Here is a 22,455-nt window from a genome sequence, read left to right as displayed (position 1 = left end):
GGGGCTGGTGGGGACAGGAGATAGGAGAGAATAAAAAAGTTTGTCTAAAAAAACACACTCCACAGTCTGCAGCCTGAGGACTTGGACAGGGAGGGAGGCTGGGGGAATCCGGCCTTCACAGAGCAGAGCTGGGTTCTGTCTTGGGGAAGATGCAGATGGATGGCAGTTGTTTTCAAGTATTTTAGCTCTTTTGGGTGGAGGAGGTTCTCGAGATGCTTCTGGAAGCCCCAAGACCTTTGGTAGTGGGCCCTCAGGACCTGAATTTGGTCTGTTGTATTCCAGGTGCATCCCTCTCTGGAGCTAGTTCAAGCAGGAAGGGAAACTATAGGGAAACAAGGCAGCTTTTGGATGCCCAGAGTGGAAAGGGCTGCTGTGTGTTTGGAAGCCCTGTTCCCAGGAACCAAATGTCTCTACAACCAAGGCAGCAGCTGTCCTGTTTTCTCTGAGGCCACCAGGTCCTTTCTTTCTCCTCTCTCTGGCTCATTTTGGGTTGTTTTCTCTCTGCAACCTGACTTTCTGGGTTCCTCTATTCAAGGCCAACCCACCAGGGCTACTGTCAGTTTTGCTGAGACATGCACCTGGGGTATTTTGAAAGAGGGGCTTTAATGTGGGGATTTGGTTACACAGGGAGCTGGAAGGAATGTTCAGGTGACCCAGAGATCGCACCTGTAGCCTGCAGCTACCCTTCAGGCACAGGCTCCAGAATTCTACAAGAAGGGATCTGACTGTCCACCCCTGTCCCAGTGAGCTGTGGCTAGGACTTGGTGTCCCATAGTGCAAATCAGCAGGTGGAAGGCTCTCCTCAGGAAATGGGGCACAGGCCAAGTGAAAACCACAAGTGTCAACTACCTAGGAAAGTCATCTAGAAGTGGAAGGCATCTTCTTGAGGATGGTGAGACCCCTATTGGCAGATGTGGGCAGATAGAGCCCTTGTCTGAAATGCTATGGAAGGGGAGGTGTGGTGTGGGGTCTGTGGGGCAGCTGTGCATTTAAATCCATGCTCCATCATTTGCCAGTTGTGAGCCTCAGTTTCCTTGTCTGTAAAATGGGGGTATTTGCAGCGCTGACCTCATAATTGTGTCAAGGCCTTGGCCCAGTGGCTGAGTGATGGGGAGGGCTTGGTAAATGCTTCCCATTATCGTTATAAATCTTCACATTGTAGGCAATTTGAGGATCAGAGAGGGTTTGCAATAGATGACTTTTTAGGGATGCTTCCACCCCAGGTTTGCTGTGATTTTATGATTTCTGATCTCAGTTTAGTAGGGTGACCCCGAGTCCTGCCCTTTGGGGTGTCTGGCCAAGCCTCAAGGCTATGGGCACAGTTGGTCCCCACCATGGGGCGTAAGGAGGAGTTCTCTGGGTCCAGAGCCACAGGGCAAGGTAGAGCTCTAGGTCCCCTCCCTGCATCTCCACCCCTGAGTACGCCGGCTCAGCCCCCTCTCTCCCACCCTGTTTTCCTCAGTCATGCAGCTGGCTCAGTGGAGGGTGTGCAGATGTGACTGGGGCGGGTGAGGACTTTGTAAACCCACAAATGTCAGGGCTTTGGGCCTTGTGGTTCCAGCCTCAGGCCTCGGCAGATGATGGCCTGGGGCCCTGTGGGCCCCTTGCCAGGGGAAGCCGACCTGAGGGGAGGGGCAGGCTTTGGCTGTCTGGCCCAGCTGTCTCGGGGTCCCCCCGGGCCCCTATGTGCTTACAGATGCTGGGCGTCGATGCTGCTTCCTTCTCTCCTTCCCAGATAGCCTCGCTGTACCCCATTCTTCACTGGCACTGGGGCCCATGGATGGTGGATTTGGGGAGCAGTGGGGCACATGTTGAATATCCACCATGGGGCAGGGCTCTGACCTGATGGACAAGCTCCCCCTCCCCAGCACAGTGAAGAAGCCTGGTGGAGGCTGGGTGGAATTCAGACGGGCCCTGACCTAAGCACGTTGCATGGATTGTTTCAACACATCCCTGGAAGGATGCGCTTATCCCATTTTATGGATATGGAAACTGAGGCTCTGAGAGATTGAATGACTTGCCCAGGGTCACTAGCAGGTGGCAAAGCCACATGCAAAGCCCAATTCTCTTCGCTGCCAAGGCCAGCAGAAACACTCCAAAGTTTAAATAAATTGCCGTTTGTATGAGCTAATAGATTTAAATGAGGCCTGCAGTGCTGAACTATAAAAAGCTTTCATTATCAGGGGACCCAGAAACTATTTTAGTAGTTGGGCCAAGCAGGTAGCACCAGGAGCGATAACAAGGGAGGCAAAAAATCTGCTCCTGGGTGAGTCGAGGTGGGAACACCCTGGGGTCCTTTGTGCCGGGAGCCCGGCCCAGCTGGGTGTGGGCGAGGCCAGGAGTTCGAGGCCAGCAGCCCCAGCCTTGCTGGAAATGGGATTGGGGCTAGGAAGGCTTAGTGCCAGTATTGGAGGCAGTGGTTTTGCAAGACCTCACTCTTTCTGCTGCTGCTGCCTCCCCCCTGCGGAGGTAAGCTGGGCGCACTTGGTGCTGTCACGAGTTGGAGGCTTGAGCGTCGTGCCGCTGGCAGGGGCGGCACTGCCTGGGACTTCCGTCACGGCGTGTGGACCTCCTTGATGGGGTCAGGCTGGAATCTATACTCCCTCCCTGGCAAAGCAAGGGCCCGCAGGAAGCCTTCTGTGAGCCGGGGCCCGCGGTGGCAGAGCAGCCAGCCCAGCGTTGAGCGGGCGCATTTAAAGGATTAGCTCACGCTGTTTGCTTGTGTGTGCCTAATCATGCTGCTTCCAGCTAAATGATTACAATTGATTAAAAGCGGAGCTAGGTAGTCTAACAAGCAACCTGGAGCCCTTCCAACGGGGCAAGCAGGGCCCTGCCAGGCTGGATCCTGGTACCCAGCCCACGGGGAGGCCTCTGGGAGCCAGTGGTGGCGTCTGAGCTCTGCATGGGACCCTTCCTTTCCCAGCCCTCGAAAACGTCTGGTTTGACCCTTCCCTCCGTTCTGTGATTCATTTAACAAACATTTGCTGAGCACCTACTATATGCCAGGCACCATCGTGGGGGCCTGGGATGCAACTGTGAACAAGCAGGCCTGGTTCCTGTTCTTATGGAGCTGACATTGGATGGGATTTGACAAACCAGAAAATAAATGAATGACCCGGGTAACCTCAGACTGTGGACTTCTGAAGAGAATAAAACACTGTGTTGTGAGGGAGACTGATGCGTGTATGTGTAGTGTGTGTGTGTGTGCGCGTGTGTGTGGTGTGGTGGGGGTAAAGGAATGGCAGGGATGAAAAGTCAGTATTTCGGCGAGAGTCCTGGGGTTGAGGAGTCTGCTCGGGGAAGAGCTGGCAGAGCTCCCTGAAAAGGGAACATCGGTACAAAAGCTCAAAGCCAGGAATGGATTTGGGGTGTTCAAGGAACTGAAAAGAGGGCAGAGGGGCTGAAGAGGGGAGTAAGATGGCTGGCAGTTGCTTTCTCAATTCATTCTTCCAGGCCATCCTTGTCTTGCCTGGTCAGTGAGATGGAATCTTCCAGCAGGCGTGTTCACTGGCCAGTCCTGCTAGAACTCTATGCTCTTTTCCCAAGCTTCATGGTCCCTTCTCTGAGCAGCTTTTCCCTAACTCACCCTTCTTCGGCTTCTCCAGCCCTCGGTTTAACCCCCTGACCTCTTTGGAGATATGGATTGGAAGTGACTATGTCTGCATCTGACTTGCCACTCAAACGGGAGTTTTTGGAGAGTGAAGACTCCCTTTGCCATCCATCCACCCATTTGTCCATCCATTCACTCATTTAGTCATTGCTGTATGTTTCTGAGCTCCTAGAAAGTAAGAAAATAAGGAAAGAGACAAAGCAAACAAAGAAAAGAAAGAAAGAAGGGGAGCTGCTATTTCCATTCTGGGAGCCCATTTTTAAATGACTGGTCCTTAGAAAACAGGTAACTGAGGAGCCAATTTCCTTGCCTCTTAGCGCTGCTGGTTTCAGATCCAGCCAGATAATTATAACTAATAATAATTAAAAATTTAAAGTGCTCTAGGCACATACTTAGCATTTGACTCTTTGGCTGAGCTTTCCATAAGTAGCAGCATCCTCTTCCTTCCGGCTTTTAAGACATCCCAGTTCCTGATACCACCTGCAGCTAGGAGGGCTGAGGTTGCCGGGCTTGGCCTGGGGTGCAGATGGGAGGGTGTCTGGGGATGGCAGTACTGTTCCCCTCCCCCCCAGGGTGCCGACTCCCCATTAGTCTCTGTTATAGGCACTTGTCTGAGGCAGCAGAGCCTGGTGACCCACACCAGGGACTCTAGGGCCAGAAGGTTGGGCCCAAAGCCAGCTGTACTTCTCTGGCCTCAGTCCCTCCATCTGTGAAATGGGTAAGTCCTCAGTTCTCCTGTATATAAAACCCTTAGACAGCACTTAGAGTATAAGGACTCCTGAGTGCCTCCTGTCTTCCCCACTAGGGCTGGGAACCAGAGCCTAGCACAGATGTGAATGTATTCCATGTGCCAACATCACATGGCAGTGCTGTGCCTGCACTTAGGGGCCAATGGCCTGGCTTCAAGTCCCAGCCCCATCACCAAGCAGCTCTAGAACCTCGAGCAAGCCCCCAACCCTCCCTGAGCCTTGGCAGTCTGGGGACAACAGCAGTCCCCTTCTCATGGGGCACCAGGTGCACCAAAGGCAGCCCTGCCTGACCACCCCCAGCCCAGCCCAGCCTCAGAGCCAAGGCTCGCAAAGGTCAGCCACTGTCAGGACTGCAGTCTGGGTGTCTGAGAGCCTTCAGGTCACTCCTTCAGTGGTTCATCCATTCATTCAGTTCAATCCAGCCCCCAGTGTTCACTGAGCACCTGCCCCATGCTGGGGACAGAACAGGGGCTAGGCAAGGTCCCTCTTGCCTGGGATGCATGCAGTGATGGGAAGCAAACAGTACGCTAATTGACACCCACAGACCCGATCTTACGTGTCTCTGGAGTGATACCCAACATAGCATCACATAGAACACAGCACAGCACAGCACCTTGTCATACAGCATGCCACATCGTGTGACACAGCATAATATGCTGTAGCACATAACATAGCGTAGCATATAATATAACACAGCATAGGCTATAATACAGCAGAGCATTAAAACACAGTTCCCTGCTGCACATAACGTGACGTGGCAGGAGGCCCCCAGGGCTTGGGGCAGTGTGCTTCCTGGGAGATGCTTCCCAGCCCTTCCCACGTGCCATCTCATTAGAACTCACAGTGATCCTCCTAGGATAGCATCATGAGAGCTCTGTGTTACAGATGGGTAAACTGAGGTTTGGACAGGGGACGCGACTCACCCTCATTCCCACAGAGAGGCAGAGCTGGGCACCCAGGCAGCCTGACCCCGGGGACCATGTTCTTAAGGCCTTGGCTGGGGCAGTGGGGTTGGTGGAAGAGCCTCAAAGCCCTTGGATGCCCAATGGCAGGCCTCCGGGTATGGGGGGCAGGTGGGTGTCGCCTCCGACGGCATTAGGAGGGGAACTTGGAGACCCCACGCAGCTCCTGGGGTCTGAGGCTGCTGTGGGGGGCTCAGATGAGGAAAGACCAGTCTCCAGAAAGTGGGTGGCAACAGGCAAGAACCCCAGGGGTGTGCCTGCCTGAGGGATGAAGTTGGTGTGGGTGCAGGGAGCCCTGCCCCCTAAGGTCCTGTTCTGGGCGGAGATGTCACTTGGGATTGGCCTCAGGCTGCCTGTCTGCCCAGCGGAGCCTGTCTTTCGTGTCCTGGGGTCGGGGCCAGCCAACTCTGGGCGAGCACCAGGCCATCACGACAGATGGACATGGGGTGGGGGTGGGGGTGCCAGGAGCTGCCAGAGGCTCCAGCTGGCGGCCCTTGTGTGTGCATTGTGAGTCCAGCCCTTCCCCAGAGCTGTCCCAGCCGGGACCAAATGCCTTCAGTTTCTTAGGAGCAATGATAACACTAAAAATTGTGGGCTCTGCACTCACCGAGGTTTGGAGCCCTGTCCCTACACCAACTTAGCTTGAGCTGAACACCACCTCGTGGCAGGACACAGAGGCAGCCCCAGACATGGGAAGGCACGGGGGTGGGGGCCAGATGGTGACAATCTGAGAGTTGCTTCTTCCTGGTGGTGTGGCCTGGGGCACGTGGCCTCCCCTCGCGGAGCCTCGCCATCCCCATCAGACGATGGCCGCTCTCGGGGGATGGTCGTGAGGACGTGCCACTAATTCTGTGGGACATCCCGGAGGGCCTGGGGGTGGCCGCGAATGCAGGACTAGCAGCGTCAATGTTTGCTGTCCCACTTTGACAGATGGGGCTCAGAGAGGTTACGCCCTTACTTTGATGTCACCCAGCTTAGTAAGTGGCAGAGCTGAGCCCACGAGGAGGTGGGGAACACCGCGACAAGAACAGCCAGCTGCCACCTGACCCCTCTACGCTGATTATCGTTGTCTCATCCTCAGAACAGTCCTAGGAAGCCAGTGCTCTTGTTAGCCCCGTTTTGCAAAGGGGGAGACGGACGCACAGGTCTAGGTTAAACAGCAAGGCCGTGGCAGAGGTGGGACCAAACCCAAGCAGCTGGTTCCAGAGCCCAATGATTTAACCACTGACCCGTTACTGCGGACAGGCCTGTTCTGTGGTGGAGCCCCATGAATGTCACAAACCAGGCCTGTTTTGTCTCTAGATGGGACACTCTGTCTCCCCAATTTGTTGGGAGCAGGGCTGGCTGCCTCCTGCCAAGATGCTGGGGTCTGGTGAGGCCAGGGTGCTGGGCCCCACCAGCTGAGATGGGAGGAGCGGGTGCTCTCGGCAGAAGCCTAGATTGCACTCTTTGGTCGAGCAGGAACAATTACTAATGACATTTAGAAAGAAATTAATGATGAGAAATGCAAGTTGGCATTTCGGGAGCGCCAGTCAGCAGCCGCCGTCAGCCCTCACAGGAGAGGCGATGAGAGCATGGGGGTGGACATGGAGGAGGAGGGGGGGGATGGCAGAAAATTAATTTTGCTGTGTCAATAACGAACGTGGCCCCACTCGCTCTGCTTCTGAAGTTTAGACAAAATCAAACATGGACTGGCTGGGGCTTGTCCGGGGCTGCAGTGAAATTTACTGTGTGGCTGTGATGTGGACGAGGGCAGGTGATGATTTCAGTTTGGTGTCCCTTCCCTGTGGCTCCAGGAGGCCTTATATGGGGGAGGGCAGGGAGAGGGAAGGAAGGAGTGGCCTCAGGACTGGACCATTCGTGCTCAAATGCAAGTGTCACCTCTTTAGACCTGGATGGCTTAGCAAGCTGCTTCGCCTTTCTGAGCTTGGATTTCTTCATCAGTCAAGTGGAGACAATTGGGGGACACAAAGGTTGTACATGAAGAGCCTGTAGCCCAGTTTCTGGCACATAGTAAAAGCTCAATATATAGTGGCCACTATTGTATTTCACTGACCCTTTCAAAGACACGTAGCTTTTTTCCTTATAACATCTCTTAAATTGGAATGCGACACTGGTATGATACATTTTAATTGTATTTTTTCTCATCCCTTGCATTGTATCAGATACAGGGACATCTTACCATGAGGGTCTTAGATTAGATGAAATATGGTAGAGGGTGAAGAGGAAGCAAGATAATGGAATTCTCTGAGGCAGGGAGTGGGGTTCCCAGTAGGATAAGGGAGCCTGCAGGCACTCCAGAAAGACTGAGGGACCCCTCCAGCCTCCCCTCGTGTCGGGAAGAGAGGACATAATGTGGGGAAAGTCACTGTCGTAATAAAGTCACATGTATACAGAGCAGAGGGCCAAAATCAAAGCCCATGGCCCAGGGATTTTAGAAACTTTGATTGATTGTCTAGGTTTCAAACCAGCCAATTTCCCATAATTATAACGGCTAATATTTATAAAGTGCTTACTATATGCCAGGCATTGCTCTTAGCACTCGATATATGTTAAAACATAGTCCTCACAGCACTTCTGTTATTAAGTTATGGAAACCGAGGTACAGAGGGGTTGACTCACTCCCTGAGGCCACATGGCTGATTGGCGTTGGACGCAGGCCTTCAGCCTGAGGTTCTGTCCTCTTCACCACCTCACCTGAAAGCTGGATTTCTTGGCTTCCTGCAAATCAGACCTGGCAGCCCCTGGACCACAGCCCTGTATGGCCATGGCTACCTGCCTCCTTCTGACAAGGGAATGTGACCCACAGGCCCCCATCTGGCCATCTCACCTGGCTCATTACTCACCTGCACTCTGGGATTATAGCCCCTGGCACAGCACTTCGCAGTTTGCAAATATGATCTCATTGATGCCTCAATGACCTGGGACCACTGGAGTTGCTTTTCTCCTCCCATTTCGAAGGTCTGTCTGGACACTGGGGCTGAGGAATGTGTGGCGAAGTCGGAGACTGGCAGGGAGAAGTGGGGGCCATGGTGGGAGAGGGTACTGTGCCCCTTTGGATTGGAGTGTTGAGCAAGGAGGCAAACGGCTTTCCTTCTGCTCTCTGGGTCAGAAAGACCGTACCCTGTTGAAGTCAAACCTGGATGCCCTGTCCAAAGAGCGGTGGCTCTGTTCCAAGGCAGCGTCTTTGTCTCCCCCATCTTTGCTAATGAAGCTGCCACATCAGAAATTAGGGTCACCCAGGCTTTGGGGTTGACCATGATAGCCAAATCTTATGGTTAGTATCAATTATATGTTATCTATTTTGAAGTTTATAACAAGTCTGTGTGGTAGGTATTAGGTCTAATTCTCAGTTGAGAAATCTGATATTTAGAGAACCAAAGTGAGTTGTCTAGGTTCACATAGAGAGGAAGCAGCTGAGGCAAGATTTGAACTCCAAAGCCTGTGTCTCCACCAACCCAGCCACCTGCCTACCACTCATTTCGGCTACTCACTCCTCTTCCTCCACTATTTATCCTTCCACCATCCATCTACTCATCCATACGCTCACCCACCCATCCATGCTATAACTCCCCGTCCCTATTCCAATCCACCCAACTACAAAAACTACCCATCTGGTCGTCTACTCATGCATCCATTTACCCAGCCATCTACCCACCCCTCTGTCCCTCCATCCATTGAATCATCTGCCATCCATCCACCCACTCATCCGTCAATATTAAGTGCTATGTGAGTGTCGGGAACTATACAGCTTCCATGACGCTGTCCTCTTATGTTCTTTATGTCACGCTTAACTACTACCTACCCCTTCCCCACCCTAAAACCCTGCATGCACCTACTCTCCTTCTCTTACACACACATCCACACACCTCTGTTGAGTAGAGTGTAGCAGGAGGGAAGGTGTATAGATGATTATTGTTTGCCTTGTGGAAGTTGTGAGCTCTGCCTGGTATTGGAAGGGAAGACAAGGCAGATCACATGGTCCCAGTGGGGCAGGTGTGTGGGCACTGAAGATGTGCCTGGCATTTTGATTGCAAGGCAAGTGTATACCAGAGGACAGACAGGGCATTTCAGCTGGGCCCCTGTGTTTTTCAGCCCCACCCGTGGGACCAGCCTTGGTAGGATGGACAGCCCATGGGCCCCTGTCTCTGTGGGTGACGGGAATCACCCTCCACCCTTTGCTTTCTGCCAGGCTGGACTCCCTCTCCGGCCGGGCCAGAGTGTGCACCTAAGTGTTTTCTCAAGAACCATCACGATCATTGAATATAATCAGTCTCAGCTGCAGTTTTGATCGCTGGAGCATGCACATAATTCATCACAGCAGATTAGTCTATCTTCGGAACCCCTGGCTCTGCAGCCTGGGGTCCTGTCAGTGATGGGGGTGCTGAGCCGCATGGTCTCCAGAAGCCATTTTGGGGGGTGGAGTGGGCTATGTTTTCTGAGGGGGACAGAATTCCTCAGAACTTCTGCAGAAACAACTTTCCATCTGCAGGGGTTAATTTTCCAGAAATGTTGAGAGTGTGGGAAAGTTTTCCTTTTAGCAAAAATGTGGAGAAAAGTGGAAATGTGTAAGATCCCAGGTTGAAAATATCATTTATAAAATCTACAAGTGCCAGGTTAGTTTAGGGAGCTGCACATGTGTGTTCTGTATAATTAGTGCCCAGGTGACCTAGATTTTCCGGAAGAGCCGTGATTTCATATACTGTGTCCCAGCTCGTGGCTATTTGTCCTGATTTTTGGTTTGTGAAACACGACGACTATCTATGGAGCTTGGTTTGCTCATCAAATTATAATCAGTAAACAGTTCATTGTCAAGAGTCAGAAAAGTCAAGGGGACAATTCCCTTCCAGTTTTTTTTTTTTCCTCCCTGACATGGTAGAAGATTTCATGTCCATTATACACCTCGCCCTCACATTCCTGCTAGTTCTGTAGCCTCTCCAAGCCGGCAGTGGCTGAGAAAATGTGGACGTTTCCATGCAGCACGGTCAGAGCATCGTGCGGCCGTGGTTCTCTTGACTTGGCCAGGGTGGTGGGGGAGGTCTCCTGTTCTGTTGCCCCTGGCACCCTTGAAAACAGTGTCAGGCGCAGCAATGCCCAGGGAGCCCCAGATGTGGGCAGTAGCTTCACGGAGGCAGAGGTTTGTAGCCAGTGGTGGCCAGCTGCCAGGTGGTCGGCTTGCAGAGAGACTAGATCCCTCCCATTTTCCCTAGTTGCTCCAGAATGACTGCCTCACCCATCTCTCAACCCTTTAGAGGTACAGCACGCGTTTGCCTTGTTTCCCCCATTCGAGATTCTTCTCGATGACCCCTGCACTCCCAGCTTTTCTTGAAAGGACTTTGGAGAGGCCTCTGCGGCTACGTGTTGCTGCTGCAGGCTGTGCCTCTTGTGACCCCAGAACCAAAGCCAGGAGGGAGGTGGTCCAGGGGCAGCCCTGGGAGCCTCAGCCGTGGGTGGGGAATGCCACCTTTCTCCCTTCCGCCACCTGCTTGTCCCCTGGGATCCCTCCCGCTTAAAAGGAAACAGTCTGATGCGTCCTCGGCAAGGGCCTGACCTTGCCAGACGAGGCCAGATTTTGCTGCAAAGGCTCGCACGCAGCCATTCCTGAAATCTTTGCCGAGCTTTTACCAAGGGCCAGGTCCCATGCCGGCACAAAGCCTGTAGCAGAGAATCCCGGCGAGGTTTCCGTGCAGTGTACCGTTTAGCGAGGCGCAGGCCACGTGGCTGAGCAAGCAGCTCTTGAAGCTGAGAAAGCGCTGGAAGGAAACCTCTATGGGTTGGCCCTGCCCCGTGATGGGCCAGTCAGGAAGGCCTCTCTGAGGGCCCGCACCAGACAGGGAAGCTCTCAGGGACAATGGGGTTCCCAGGGAGCCTCCCAGGCAGTGGCGCGGCCCCTGTGAGGGCCTGTGGGGGAAGGAGAGGAGGTGGTTGAGGCTGCAGGGCCAGCAGGTGCCAAGTCTTGCCAGGTGTCGGGCGTGGTCCAGGGTCTAGATGGATGCTCCATGTGGTCAGAACCCACTGGGGGACGTAAGCAGGGCTCCCCCACGGCCCTGCCCCTCGAGGAGACAGAGCTTCTCATGGTCACTTTGTCTTCTCAGCTCCCCTTTGTCAGGAAGAGGGAGCCTTGGAGGGGCCCCGGGGCTCAGGCCATTGTCACAGTGGGGACTGTCTGAGAAGTTCTAGGGGTGGTGTCAGCATGGGTGGGTTGGCCGCTCGCACTTGGGGCCTGGTGGGAGGCACAGTGTGGAGAGACGAAATGACCAGATGACAACAATAAACAGCTCCTGGACCACTTTGCAGCACGTTGTCAGTTTAAGGGGTGTGTGTGTATGTGCGCATGTACGCAGCATTGTGGGGTATCTATGTGAGTAAATGTGCAGGGGGGCATAGTGGAGTGTCCAGGAGTGTGTGTGTGTGTGTGTGTGGCAGGATTTTGGAGTGTCTCTGTGTGTGTGTGTGTGTGTATGTGCATGCACACGTGGGATTATGGAAGAGTGTGAGAGAGAGAGACTGTGTGTGTGTGTGTGTGTGTGTGTAGGGGTTGGGCATGGATGTGGAGTGTGTGGGAAGGAAGGAGGAGCCCCTGCCATGCTGCTTCCGGGAGCTCCCAGGGGGCAGGCTCCCCACAATGCATGGCTCTCCCCTTCTCCACCAGGAGACACATTGGGGGTGGGGGGTGGGAGGGACTCTTCGAAATTCCTTGAAGGAGTGGAGGGTGTGTGGGGAAAACTATTAAGACTCTTGATGGGGAAGATGGGAAACTGGTGGCAGCCCCCTTGGAGCTGCTGTGTGGCTGTGGGGAAGCTGGGAGGTTCTGGGTTGCCCGCTTGCCCCTGGTTTCCCAGGTTTGCCTGCTCCTGGTCTGTACCCAGAAACACTCAGGCAGGCCTGTGTGGCCAGGACTCACGCTGTGCTTTGGCCTTCCATGCAACTTCTTCTTCAACCCTCCATCCTTTTCTTTACAACCTGACTGTGCCATGGCCCACGTCCCTTCCCTAAATGATGACGGGTCATATGTTCTCTAAGGGCCTGACTCTGGGGGGGCCTTGCTCCCACCTCCACCTGCCCCAGGCAGTGTGAGCCCAGTTCGTGTACTTGCTCATTAAATTGTATCTTCAGCGGCAGAACCTCAGGCAGACTTGTCTGGAAGGGGTCTGGGGGCTCCTTGAGGGCCCCAGAGAACACTGGGGACCCCATAATGGCAGCCCATGGAGGGCCAGACCTGACCTGAGATGGGGTTTGCCCAGCCTAAATAGTACTTTTAAACCTGGAGAAATTTTATATAAAAGTCTGGTTCTCCAACTTTCCTCACAAAACCTGAAGCTCTGGTGGCATCTGACCTGCATTCCCACAGGATTTGAGTTCTGCAGGTCATTGCAGTGCCCACACCCAATCCCCAATGCCCAGCCTTATTGCTGCTGTACCCCTGGCATATTGCTGGAATATACCTAGCAGGATCTACACCTGGCAGGATACACCTGGTGGGGCACACCTGGCGAGGTATACCTCGTGGGGTATAGCTGGCGGGATATACCTGGTAGGAAATGCCTGGTGGGATATACCTGGTGGGCTACACCTGGTGGGATACACCTGGTGGGATACACCTGGCAGGGCTGCCTTCATTCACACTGTGACCCTGACAGCAACCCTGGCACTTTTGGCTCGAGGCCTCTGTGCAGTCCTCATACCCAGTACAGTACATCTCTGAGAATTCATCTTCTCCTTTTCATTAAGTAAACATTTGCTGTGAATTTGGCACCCCCACTACAAGGATGCTCTCGTCTTCCCGAACTGTTCTGTGCACACTATCTCTTTTGACCCACACTAAAAGTGGCAGATGCATTGGAGGTGGGATGTCTTGGGGACATCCCAAAACTCATCTCTACTGGCGTTTTAGCTCTTCCGCTGGGGCTCTCCTCAAGGCTTGTACATACACCCTTTGCTTGCTCGGATTCTTGTCCCTTGGTGCCTCAAGTGGTGTGTATCTTTTAGGGCCTGTGGTGGCTTGGAGTATGTACCCCAGAAGGCCATGTTCTTAATCGTCATCCATTCCAGTAGGTGTGAACCCATTGTAAGTAGGACCTGTGGATGAGGTTACTTCGGTTAAAGTGTGGCCCAGGTGAATCAGGATGGGTTTTAATTCTATTACTGGAGTCCTTTATTTAAAAGGCCCCGAAGGGAACAAACAGAAGCTGGAAGTCAAAGGAACCTGGAAGAGAAAGGAGAAAACATTGTCATGTGCATGCTGTGTAGCAGAAAACCAAGGACCTGAAACCAAAGATTGCCGGCCAGCCAGAAGCTGCCCACCCCAGATGGAAGCGAGCCTTCTAGCCTCTGAAAGTGTGAGCTAAAAGATTCCCTTTGTTAATTCCAACCCATTGCACATTTGTTTTAGCAGCTGGGAAACCAAAACAGGGTCTGACTCAGGCTTCTGGAGGGCAAGGAATCATGTCTTAATTCATATATGAGGTGAACTCTCCCCCGGGGGCCCGGCTCCAAATATATAATTAGCTGATGTAGGAAGAATGGGCTTACAAGTCACACAGCAGGTTGATGGGTCCAGTGCAGCATCCCCACCCAGGAGGTGCCAGAGCCCATGAAATTAAACTCGCAGTCACCTGGTACACCATTGCCAGAACTCTGAACTCTTGGTTCTTAGTTCTGAGTCTGCTAGGTACCCTGTCCCCAAGGGTCTAGCCACTGGGGACCCCATCCCCTTTGGAGAAACAGCAACAGAGACGGCAGCCAAATTAACTCAGGACTCAAGGTCATGCATGGACTCTGTTGGTGGGGAGGAGCAGACCTATAATCAGCCTTGGAAATATTTCATCTTTCTCTGCTTGTGGCCACGCCATAAACTCCCATTTCCCCCTGCACGGCCGCTGTCTACCCTGGCTTCTTGCCCTGCGATTCTCTGCTCACAAACACGCTGATGGGGCCCATTTGCATTCTGAAGAGTGGGTCCCGTGAGGCTGTCGCCATCCCTCTGGGCAGGTATTATTAGTCCCCTTGTTTTGTTGGGTGCCTCTGAATGGGAGCCTGTTTACGGGCCTGGCTTCCTAATAGAAGGCTTCAGCTCCCTCCCAGTCATCTATTCTCTCATGGGTTTTATTTCCAAAGCACGACCGACCGCACAGAGCCTGTCCCCTTGGGAGTTCCTTGGGCTTTTTTTTTCACAACAACATTTTCTCCCACATTTTCACGCGAGGGTGAGGTTTCCTGCTCATAAACTGATGGTTGGTCAGGCCAAACTGCTTTCATCTTTTGTGTCCTGGATACTGTGGGGCACTGGGGAGAAGGGGTTCAAAGAGGGACCCTCTTCCTGCCAGGGATCCTAAAAACAGTGAAGAGAACAAGAGACCCTGGACCCGGTCAGAAGACATTGGTCCCCTGAATCTGCACCGCTTGGTTCTGGAAGGAAGAAACAGAACCCTGAAAGTCACCCCCTTTGCTCCCCGGAGGTGGGGGTCTCCCGCAAGGCCAGCTGTTCTGGCTGACCGGGGATGCTCACAGGCTCACATGAGAGGCAGACTTCCCGGGTAGGCAGGGACCACACGCTTGCTTCCTGCTGTTCTGGAGTGGCAGGTGACAGCCCGGCTCTCCATCTGAGAGGCGGGATGGGGAAGTCTCTCTCCCAAGGAGGAGCTGCCATTGTTTCTTTCCTTGTAGGATATGTCAGGGCTTTGTCCCCTGCCTGTGGGTCACAAGCTCCACCACGGGCCCGACACCCAGGAGCGGCATGACGGCCACGTGGGAAACCCTTTCCTTCTCTAAACGGGACAGACACCTGGCTTGCCTGGCGGGGGGCCGCGGTGGGGAGCAGGGGGCACACACGTCATAGCCTGGGCCCCCGGGGAGCAGCTGCGTCACCAGGCAGGCGTTTGGAGGCGCCTTGGCCATCACTCACTCCTAATTTTAATGACGTGCATTAGCTAAATTGTGTTCTGAGTATTCATTCAGCGCTGTTTATGGTGTGCTCTCGAGTGCGCTTACCGTTTGTCAGAAGTGCAAACTAGCGAACATACGAGCCTTTAAGACAGGCCATCTGCTCGTCTTAGACCCTTGGACGACTGTCAAACGCTTCTAAAAATAAGCGCTCACAAGCAGAGAGGGGCTGCCCAGGTGATCACCCAGCAGAAAGGGGAGCAGGGCTGCCTGCCTGTGCATCCCCCACCCCCAAAGGGAAAGATGGAAGACGCGCGTCTTGGGGAGGAGGGTTGGAGAGGGAAGTGGGCGGGGGAGCACAGGAAGGTGGAAAGCAGTCAGAGGTCCCGCTGTTACACCTTTCTGGCTGGAGGTGTGAGCGTCTCTCTGTTCCTTGCCTCCCATGTAACTCCACAGCTCAAATACCGTCAATGGCTCCCCATGGCCCAGATTTAAGGGCAAGCTGCCTCGTCTGGCATCCAGGAGCCTCATCAATAAGGCCCCCACCTTCCTTTCCAGGCTTGTCTCCATGGCACATACCCTGTGCTTCTGCCAAGCTGAATTATTCATTGTTCCCCCAACATATGCTGCACTTTTCACATTTCACAGGCAGAAAGTGCCATGGTTAAGAGTGGGCTCTGCAGTCCGACTGCTTGGGGGCTGATCCCGCGCTGCCGTCACCAGCTGCAGGACCTTGGGCGAGTTATTTAACCTCTCTACACCTCAGTTTTCTCATCTGCAAAGCAGGGATACACTCGTACCTAACTGGCAGGGTGGCGAACTACCATAAGTGAAGGGTGAAGAAGGGGTGCCTGGCACACAGTGACCTTCTCGGTAACATTCACTCCTCCATGCTGCTGCCTGGTGGCCCTTTATCCTGCACCCCCACCTTCACCCGTGCAAGTCCCAGCCCGGGCAGTCCTGGAAGGGCAACTTCTTCCTCCAACATCTCTCACGTGGAAGACTTCTCCACTGAGTCCTTTCCCTGGGAAGGTTCACTCCCCTGCAGCTGTGAGCCTGTAAGAGGTTGGGATGGGTCTTCTCCTCTGGATCCTCTGCCCAGCACATGGGGCCCGCTCCCTGCTAGTTCTGGCTGCAAGTTTAGCTTGGAAAGCGGGGCTCCCCGGAGCTCAGTCCGGCTCCCGGACCTAGGTCTTGCTCCTGGAGAAAGCTCTTTGTGAAGCCAGCCTCTCAAGAAGCCATCTTGGCTGCACCCCACCTCACTGGCCCCATGGTGGGGTAGTGGTCTGGACGATGTTCACAGACACCATTCATTGAGCCTTCCTCCTTGCCAGGCCCTGGGATGAGGATATGCACATTGTCTGCCGAATCCTTGTGGCACCTCTTTTCTCACCGCCCCGTCCACACTCCCCAGAGCTCAGGGGATGTGCTGAAGGCCATGGGGCCTATAAGTGGCAGAGCCAGGGTGGAAACCCAGGCCTCAGTGCAGCCCAGCCTGTAAGGCCCATTGCCAGCCTGTGAGCTCCATCTAGAGTGGGGGCTGACTCCACTGGGCACTTGCTAAGGGCTGGGCGAGGTGCTAGAGCTTTACCAGCTTTTTGTCATCAGAGTCACTGAAGCACAAGGAGGAGCTGCTGGTGGGGATGCCTGAGAGTGGCCTGCAGTGCAGAAGCATCCCCCCCAGCTCATGTTGCTGCATCTTGGGGGTGCTCAGGGAATTCCCTTGCTGCCTCATGGATGGGGTGCTCCATACAGCCAGCAGCCAGCATGTTTAAGCACCTCGAGTTCCCCTGACTCGACACTGGTGAGTGGGTGTTGGGGAGAGACCAAGCAGGGTCCTGGCCCTGGAGTATGGGGTGCCTAACCAGGCCAAGGGACAGAAAATGGAGCCAAGACTCCAAGAAGTCCCGGGGTACAGACTGGAAAGAGGTCACAGGTGTGTGGGTGTGTAAGGATGAGTGGCCACAGGAGCGTGCAGAGGCAGCCTGGAGGTGGGCGGGATGGAGGTACCTCCAGGATTGGTGAAACCTGAATGCAACCTCCAAGAGGCCCCATCTGGGGTGTGAGTGCTTTGGGAAGGCTGGTCCGGTGACCAGGCTCCGTCCTTCCGGACACCTCCTCTGTGGCAGGATCGGGTTTGGCGTTGGGATCACTTTGCTGGTGAATTCCCGGCCATCGGCACGGTGGCTGCAGCCAGCAGGGATCCAATGAATGACATCGAATGAATGACAGAGGGAGTCAGCTGTGGAGTGCTCTGCTAACCTCTGGCCCTTCCACAGAGAGAGGGCGCCTTCTGTGGGTCTCACCAGGAGCCCAGATGGGGCTTGCCACACACCCCTCAGAAAACCTCAGATTTCTGTGCCCGCTCCCGTGCCATCCCATCGTCCATCCTAACTCCTATCCCTGGGTAGATGACCCAGTTGTCAGGCAGAGATGCTTGCAAAGGGCTGTCCCAGAAGGCCCCATCAGGGATTGACCTGCCCAGCTCAGCCACAAAACATTGCCACCAACCCCCTACCGCCACCCACGCCCTGCCGCTCTCCTGTCTTATATTTTTCACCTGCTCCTCTGCCCCACACCTGTGTCTCCCTGGCAGGCAGAGAAGCTCGTGTGGATGCCAGGCCTCCCTTCTGGGCACCGTCCAGCCCTTTCCCGGTGCCCACCCCACCCCCATCCCGGCCTTCACAGTGCTGGGAAGCGTCCATCTGTGGGGTCGGTAGCGTCTTTAAAAAACAATTTTCTTCCTTCTCCGAAGGGTCTAAATATAGCACAGGCATAAACAGAGAAATAGACATTAAGCCAAAATTCCCTTGTGAGAGCCACGCGGGGCGGAAGGAACTCTTTAAGAAGGCTTGATGGAGCTCCTGGCCTGCAAACATAGCCTCAGGCCGCGGGGGAAGGTGCTGCCCAGCAGGGCCGGGGTGATTGGTGAGGCCCTGCCCCCCCTTCCAGGACCGTCCCCTCAGCTGTACAGGTGCGGCTGCCCCCTCGGGCCAGCACCTGGAGCCCTGCACAATGCCACCCTCCTCCTGCCATGACCCCCCAAATCCAATCCTTGTGTGACCTTGCCGGCTCTGCCCTGGCTCGACTGCTCCCAGCCCCATGAATCCCACCAATGGCCGGGAGTCCATGGGTCTGTCCTCCTCACCTCAGGCTGCAGCTCTCGGAGGGGTGGGCCCAGCTGGAGCCTTCCCCTGCCCCCCTGTGCCCAGGTCCCTTGGGGCATCAAGTGTTGGCATTTCCATCTGCTGTGACATCCGGAGTTTTAGTTCCAGGGGAACTTCAGGGAGGGGAGGGCACCCTACGGTCTCACACCCCCTTTGAGGAAGTTCCTTTTTTATTCTAACCTAAGGAGCACTTGCTGCGGCCCCTAAGGGAGACAGCCGGCTGAAGTTTGTATCTGAGAAGTGGCATTTATTCTCACCTTTTCCTAACTGGTGGACTCGGGGTGGGTTCGCACCTCGGGGATGTCTATGGCCGGCTGCCACTGCCTGGAGTGCCGGCAGGAGGCGCCATCGTCCAGAGACCTTGCTCCCCACATTGGGTATGGGTGGTCCTGCAGGATTTTGTGGGCAGCAAGTATCTTCTCCGGTCTTCAGTTGCCCATGGAATGAAGACCACGTTTACGGGCGTTCAGGGTGACCACGGTCCATCATCTGGACTCCCAGAGGTCCCCATGTGGTCTCCATGCTGCAGTTCCCCACCGGACCGCCTGTGCCGGGCCCGTGCCAGCCTTTGTCTCTGCCACTCCTTCCGCTTGGAATGCCCTCTCTCTCCCTTCCACGGATCTAAATCCCACTCACACATTTGTTCACTTATTTACCTTCAATGAACTCATTGAAAAATATCAACAGTCTACTTTGTGCCAGGCACCAGAACCCAGACTTTGAGTGCAGGAAAAAGAGCTATATACATGTCTCTACCTTCCTAACTTCCTTCCTTTTCCTACTCCCCAAGCTCCACAAATAAAGTCCTGCCCACACCAGTGCTACTCGGCACTAAGTGACCAGCTCTTGGCAGGCGGGTGTCTGGGGCCCCAGCTTATCCCTGGGCTGCAGTGCCTGCTGTGCCAGAGTTGGGCATTGGAGGCAGGTCCTGGGGCCCAGTTGGGACAGTGGGTGCCCAGCCCAGGCGCTGTGGGGCCGGGCAAGGGGGTGACGCCACCCTGCCCACCGCTCAGCAGAGGAGACCCGTCTCACACATGGGATGTGTTTGCCATCCCTGCAATTGTGTAGGAGGTGGGCCCAACATGCCATGAGGGGCTGCGGGGGCAGGCAATGAGGGGTGTGCCAGAGGCTGGCTTGTCTGAGAAGGAGGGGAGAGGAGGTGGGCCCCGACTCAGTTAAGCCTTGGAGGCTCAGAGGAAGATGGTCTGGGAGGGACGGTGGTCCAGTTTCCTGAAGCACTTCCTGGCTGTCCCTGCACGAGTGCTGCAAGAGGTGCCTTAGCCGGTGGGTGGGGGAGCTCGGGGAAACTGCCGCATTTCATCGGTAGCCTAAGACCACACATGGTGCCTCTGGGTCCATGACACACTGACCAAGGTACCAGGCCATCCTGGCAGAGTGCGTGCCAGGTCTGGTGCTGGGTACAGATGCCCGTGCCCTGGGGTACCCTTTGGGCGTAGGGAGCTGGGAGGCCCTCTTTCTCTCCAAAACCTATGGCTCTCTTGGATTCCAGTTGCCTAGCTTCATCAGGCCAGGAATTTAGTCTCCTTGAGCCTCAGTTTCCTCATCTTACCATCTCCCACCTCGTTAGGTGGTCGTGAGAACTGGGGATGTTAAATGCTGCACTGGTACACGACACACGTGCTTGCTGAACACCCTCTGTGGGACCTGTCCCAGGCACCCAAGAAAGGGGTGCAGCAGTAATCGGCGCTCTTGCACAGGGCGGGCAGCAGTGGGAACAGCTATGGGAGGGCGGAGGGAGCAGGGCCTGAGCTGCCCTCTGCCCTGGGCCCCATCCCCAAGCCTGTCCTGCCCTCCCAGTCCAGCCCTGGAGCCCAGTGCCAGATGCCAGCACCGCTCCTGACCCCTGGTGGTCATTGGTGGAGCTGCATGTCTGGGTGTGCCCAGCCAGAGAGGAGCTGCTGCAGAGATTTCATAAGAAGCTGCTCCCTCCTATGATCGGACACCCCCTGCTACCCCTAGTGAGAGCCTAGGCTGCCCCTGGTGGCTTTTGCTCCCCTCTTCCCAGGTGTCAGGAGGCTGAGCACCACCTGGGGCTTTGAGATTGGCCTGAATTTGGAGAACAGGCCACTGCAAAGAGATAAAAAGACTGTGGGCATTTAGAAGCCAAATCCCGCTCCCAGCCGCAGGCCACTGGCTCTTATGCCAACAGATAGACCCTGCTGCCCAGCTCTGCCTGGCAAGAGGGAGGAAACGCCAAGGGCTGTGGCAAGAAGGAAGCGTTTGGCTAGGGCCCACATGGGCCCCAGATTCCCAAGTGGATTGGGCCAAAGTACAGATGGTCCCTCTGTCTCCTGGCCCGAGCACTGTCACATGGCCAACAGGGCAGGCTCCCTGAGCAGAGGGGCAGAGGAACTTCACAGTATCCTCCCTGCCGGGTGGCCCGTCCTCTGCCTTGGCCGCAGGCTCCACGGCCGCCCGCTGCTCCAGCGCGCCTGTGTGCCCACTCAAGTGTTTCCTGGCCTGAGAGCAGCGGGGCACATCTGCTGTCCCTCTCTGTAGGCCCAGAGCAGCTAGGGGGCAGGGGGTGGGGGATACCAAGAGGGTGGAATGGGATGGGCTGCAGGCGCTGGGAGAGAGAACTTCCTCCTATTAGAGCAAACTGCAGATGAAGAGGGGGAACAGGGATGGTTTTAATTCCTGCCGCCTCCCGGCATGTCCCCTCTCCCTCCATAGTCAGGCCCCATGGTAAGACCTGAATGGTCTTAAAAAAAAATTCATAGGCTGCCCAGGTTGGCAGCCACAGGAACCGATCCCCAAGCCCCAAATCAACGTGGCATCTTGGCAGCTGCGTCCCTGGAGCACTTTTCTTGGTTGCATTTTGTTTTGTAATAATCGAGCCGCTTTTCTGCGGCACTCGGCATAAATGCACTGAGTGGGAGGGGACGGGCCAGCTCGCCATTCCTCTGCCCTCATGCGTGTCTCCTTTCTTCGCCTTTCCAGAACCACACGATGAGCCAGCACGCACAGTGAGGGACCGCTCGACAGGACACCTCTCCGCAGAAGGCTTGCCGGAGACGCCGTGGGGAGGGCCATTTGAACATTACATCCAATCAAAGTGTCATTTGCAACCCAGATGTAAAACTCTAATGATTTGGCCACGAGGCGCTGCTATTATAAGCAGCTGGAAATGAATATTAATGGCAGAGATTAAAAGTATTCCATGCTCAGTATTTTTTATTGTCCTGCTACAGCTAGTGTGCTTTTAGAGTTTCCGCCGCAGACTACGTTTCTAGAGTTAGAGAAACCAGCTTTTTGAGCCTATTGTCCTTTGTTCCTTCATGTATTATATTGATAGTTTTTTTTTAAAAAAAAGGATTAGTGTGTTTTTTTTCTTTGCTTCTCTTGTTTTGTTTTTTTTCTTGTTTTTTATTTCCCCCCTTCGGTTAACTACTTTTTAATTGCAATTCTAGGTAATTGTGCATCGTGATGTGATTGCTTGGCTATTGTCTGAATATTTCCTTTTAATTTTTTAATTAAAGACTAATGCTTTGATTGGATTTGCCAGTTCACCGGACAGTGATTAAAACTATGTAATGAATATAATCGGTTTCAGTGCAACTGGATGGTCTGCTTTTAAATGTGACTTAATCTGACTGCAGTAACTAGTACAGTTCAATAAAGGGATTCCATGCGATAAGCAGCTGGCTGCCTGGTTCTCTCCCCTCCTGCCCAGCCTGGGGCTGCGTGGGTGGCTGTCGGAACCTATGAGGTGTGGGCTTGCTGGCAAGTGCCCGTGGGCTTGTGTGTGCCCGTGGAGACCTGTGCACAACAGGCATGGCTTCCCTCGGGAAAGGAGAAGCATGGCAGCTTAACATGCAGACCGCGTGGGCCTGGCAGTGGTCGCAAAAGTCAGACCGGAAAGAACTCTTACCGATTAAATATGCTGACTCTCTCATTTATGGATGGGGAAACTGAGGCCTAAGGGTATTTTGGGGGGTTTTCCCAGGTCATGTAGCAGGTTGGCAACTTGGGCTCACTCCATGATGCTTCCTTACTTATCCTTCTCCAGGATGGCTTTTCCTTGTGCTGGCAGCAGGTAGTCAAGTAGGCAACTCTTACCCACC

The 22,455-nt window shown here is 54.5% G+C and overlaps 1 protein-coding gene across 5 annotated transcripts in view; it reads left to right on the top strand.

Annotated features, from left to right (window-relative positions):
- The window catches only part of ZNF423 (zinc finger protein 423), a 324,971-nt gene extending 302,949 nt beyond the window's left edge, over positions 1-22,022 (top strand). For all 5 annotated transcript variants that reach the window (XM_077132358.1, XM_077132361.1, XM_077132357.1 and 2 more), the window contains one exon: positions 21,332-22,022. In XM_077132358.1, coding sequence (XP_076988473.1) covers positions 21,332-21,361 — 30 coding nt within the window. In that variant the 3' untranslated portion in view covers positions 21,362-22,022. The remainder of the gene's footprint in view (positions 1-21,331) is intronic.
- The last annotated feature ends 433 nt before the right edge of the window (positions 22,023-22,455 follow it).

The sequence above is a fragment of the Tamandua tetradactyla genome, chromosome 16 (assembly GCF_023851605.1).
Source record: "Tamandua tetradactyla isolate mTamTet1 chromosome 16, mTamTet1.pri, whole genome shotgun sequence".
NCBI classification, from domain to species: domain Eukaryota; kingdom Metazoa; phylum Chordata; class Mammalia; order Pilosa; family Myrmecophagidae; genus Tamandua; species Tamandua tetradactyla.
Note: the sequence above shows the minus strand (reverse complement) of the source record. Positions and strands in the feature narration are given on the sequence as shown.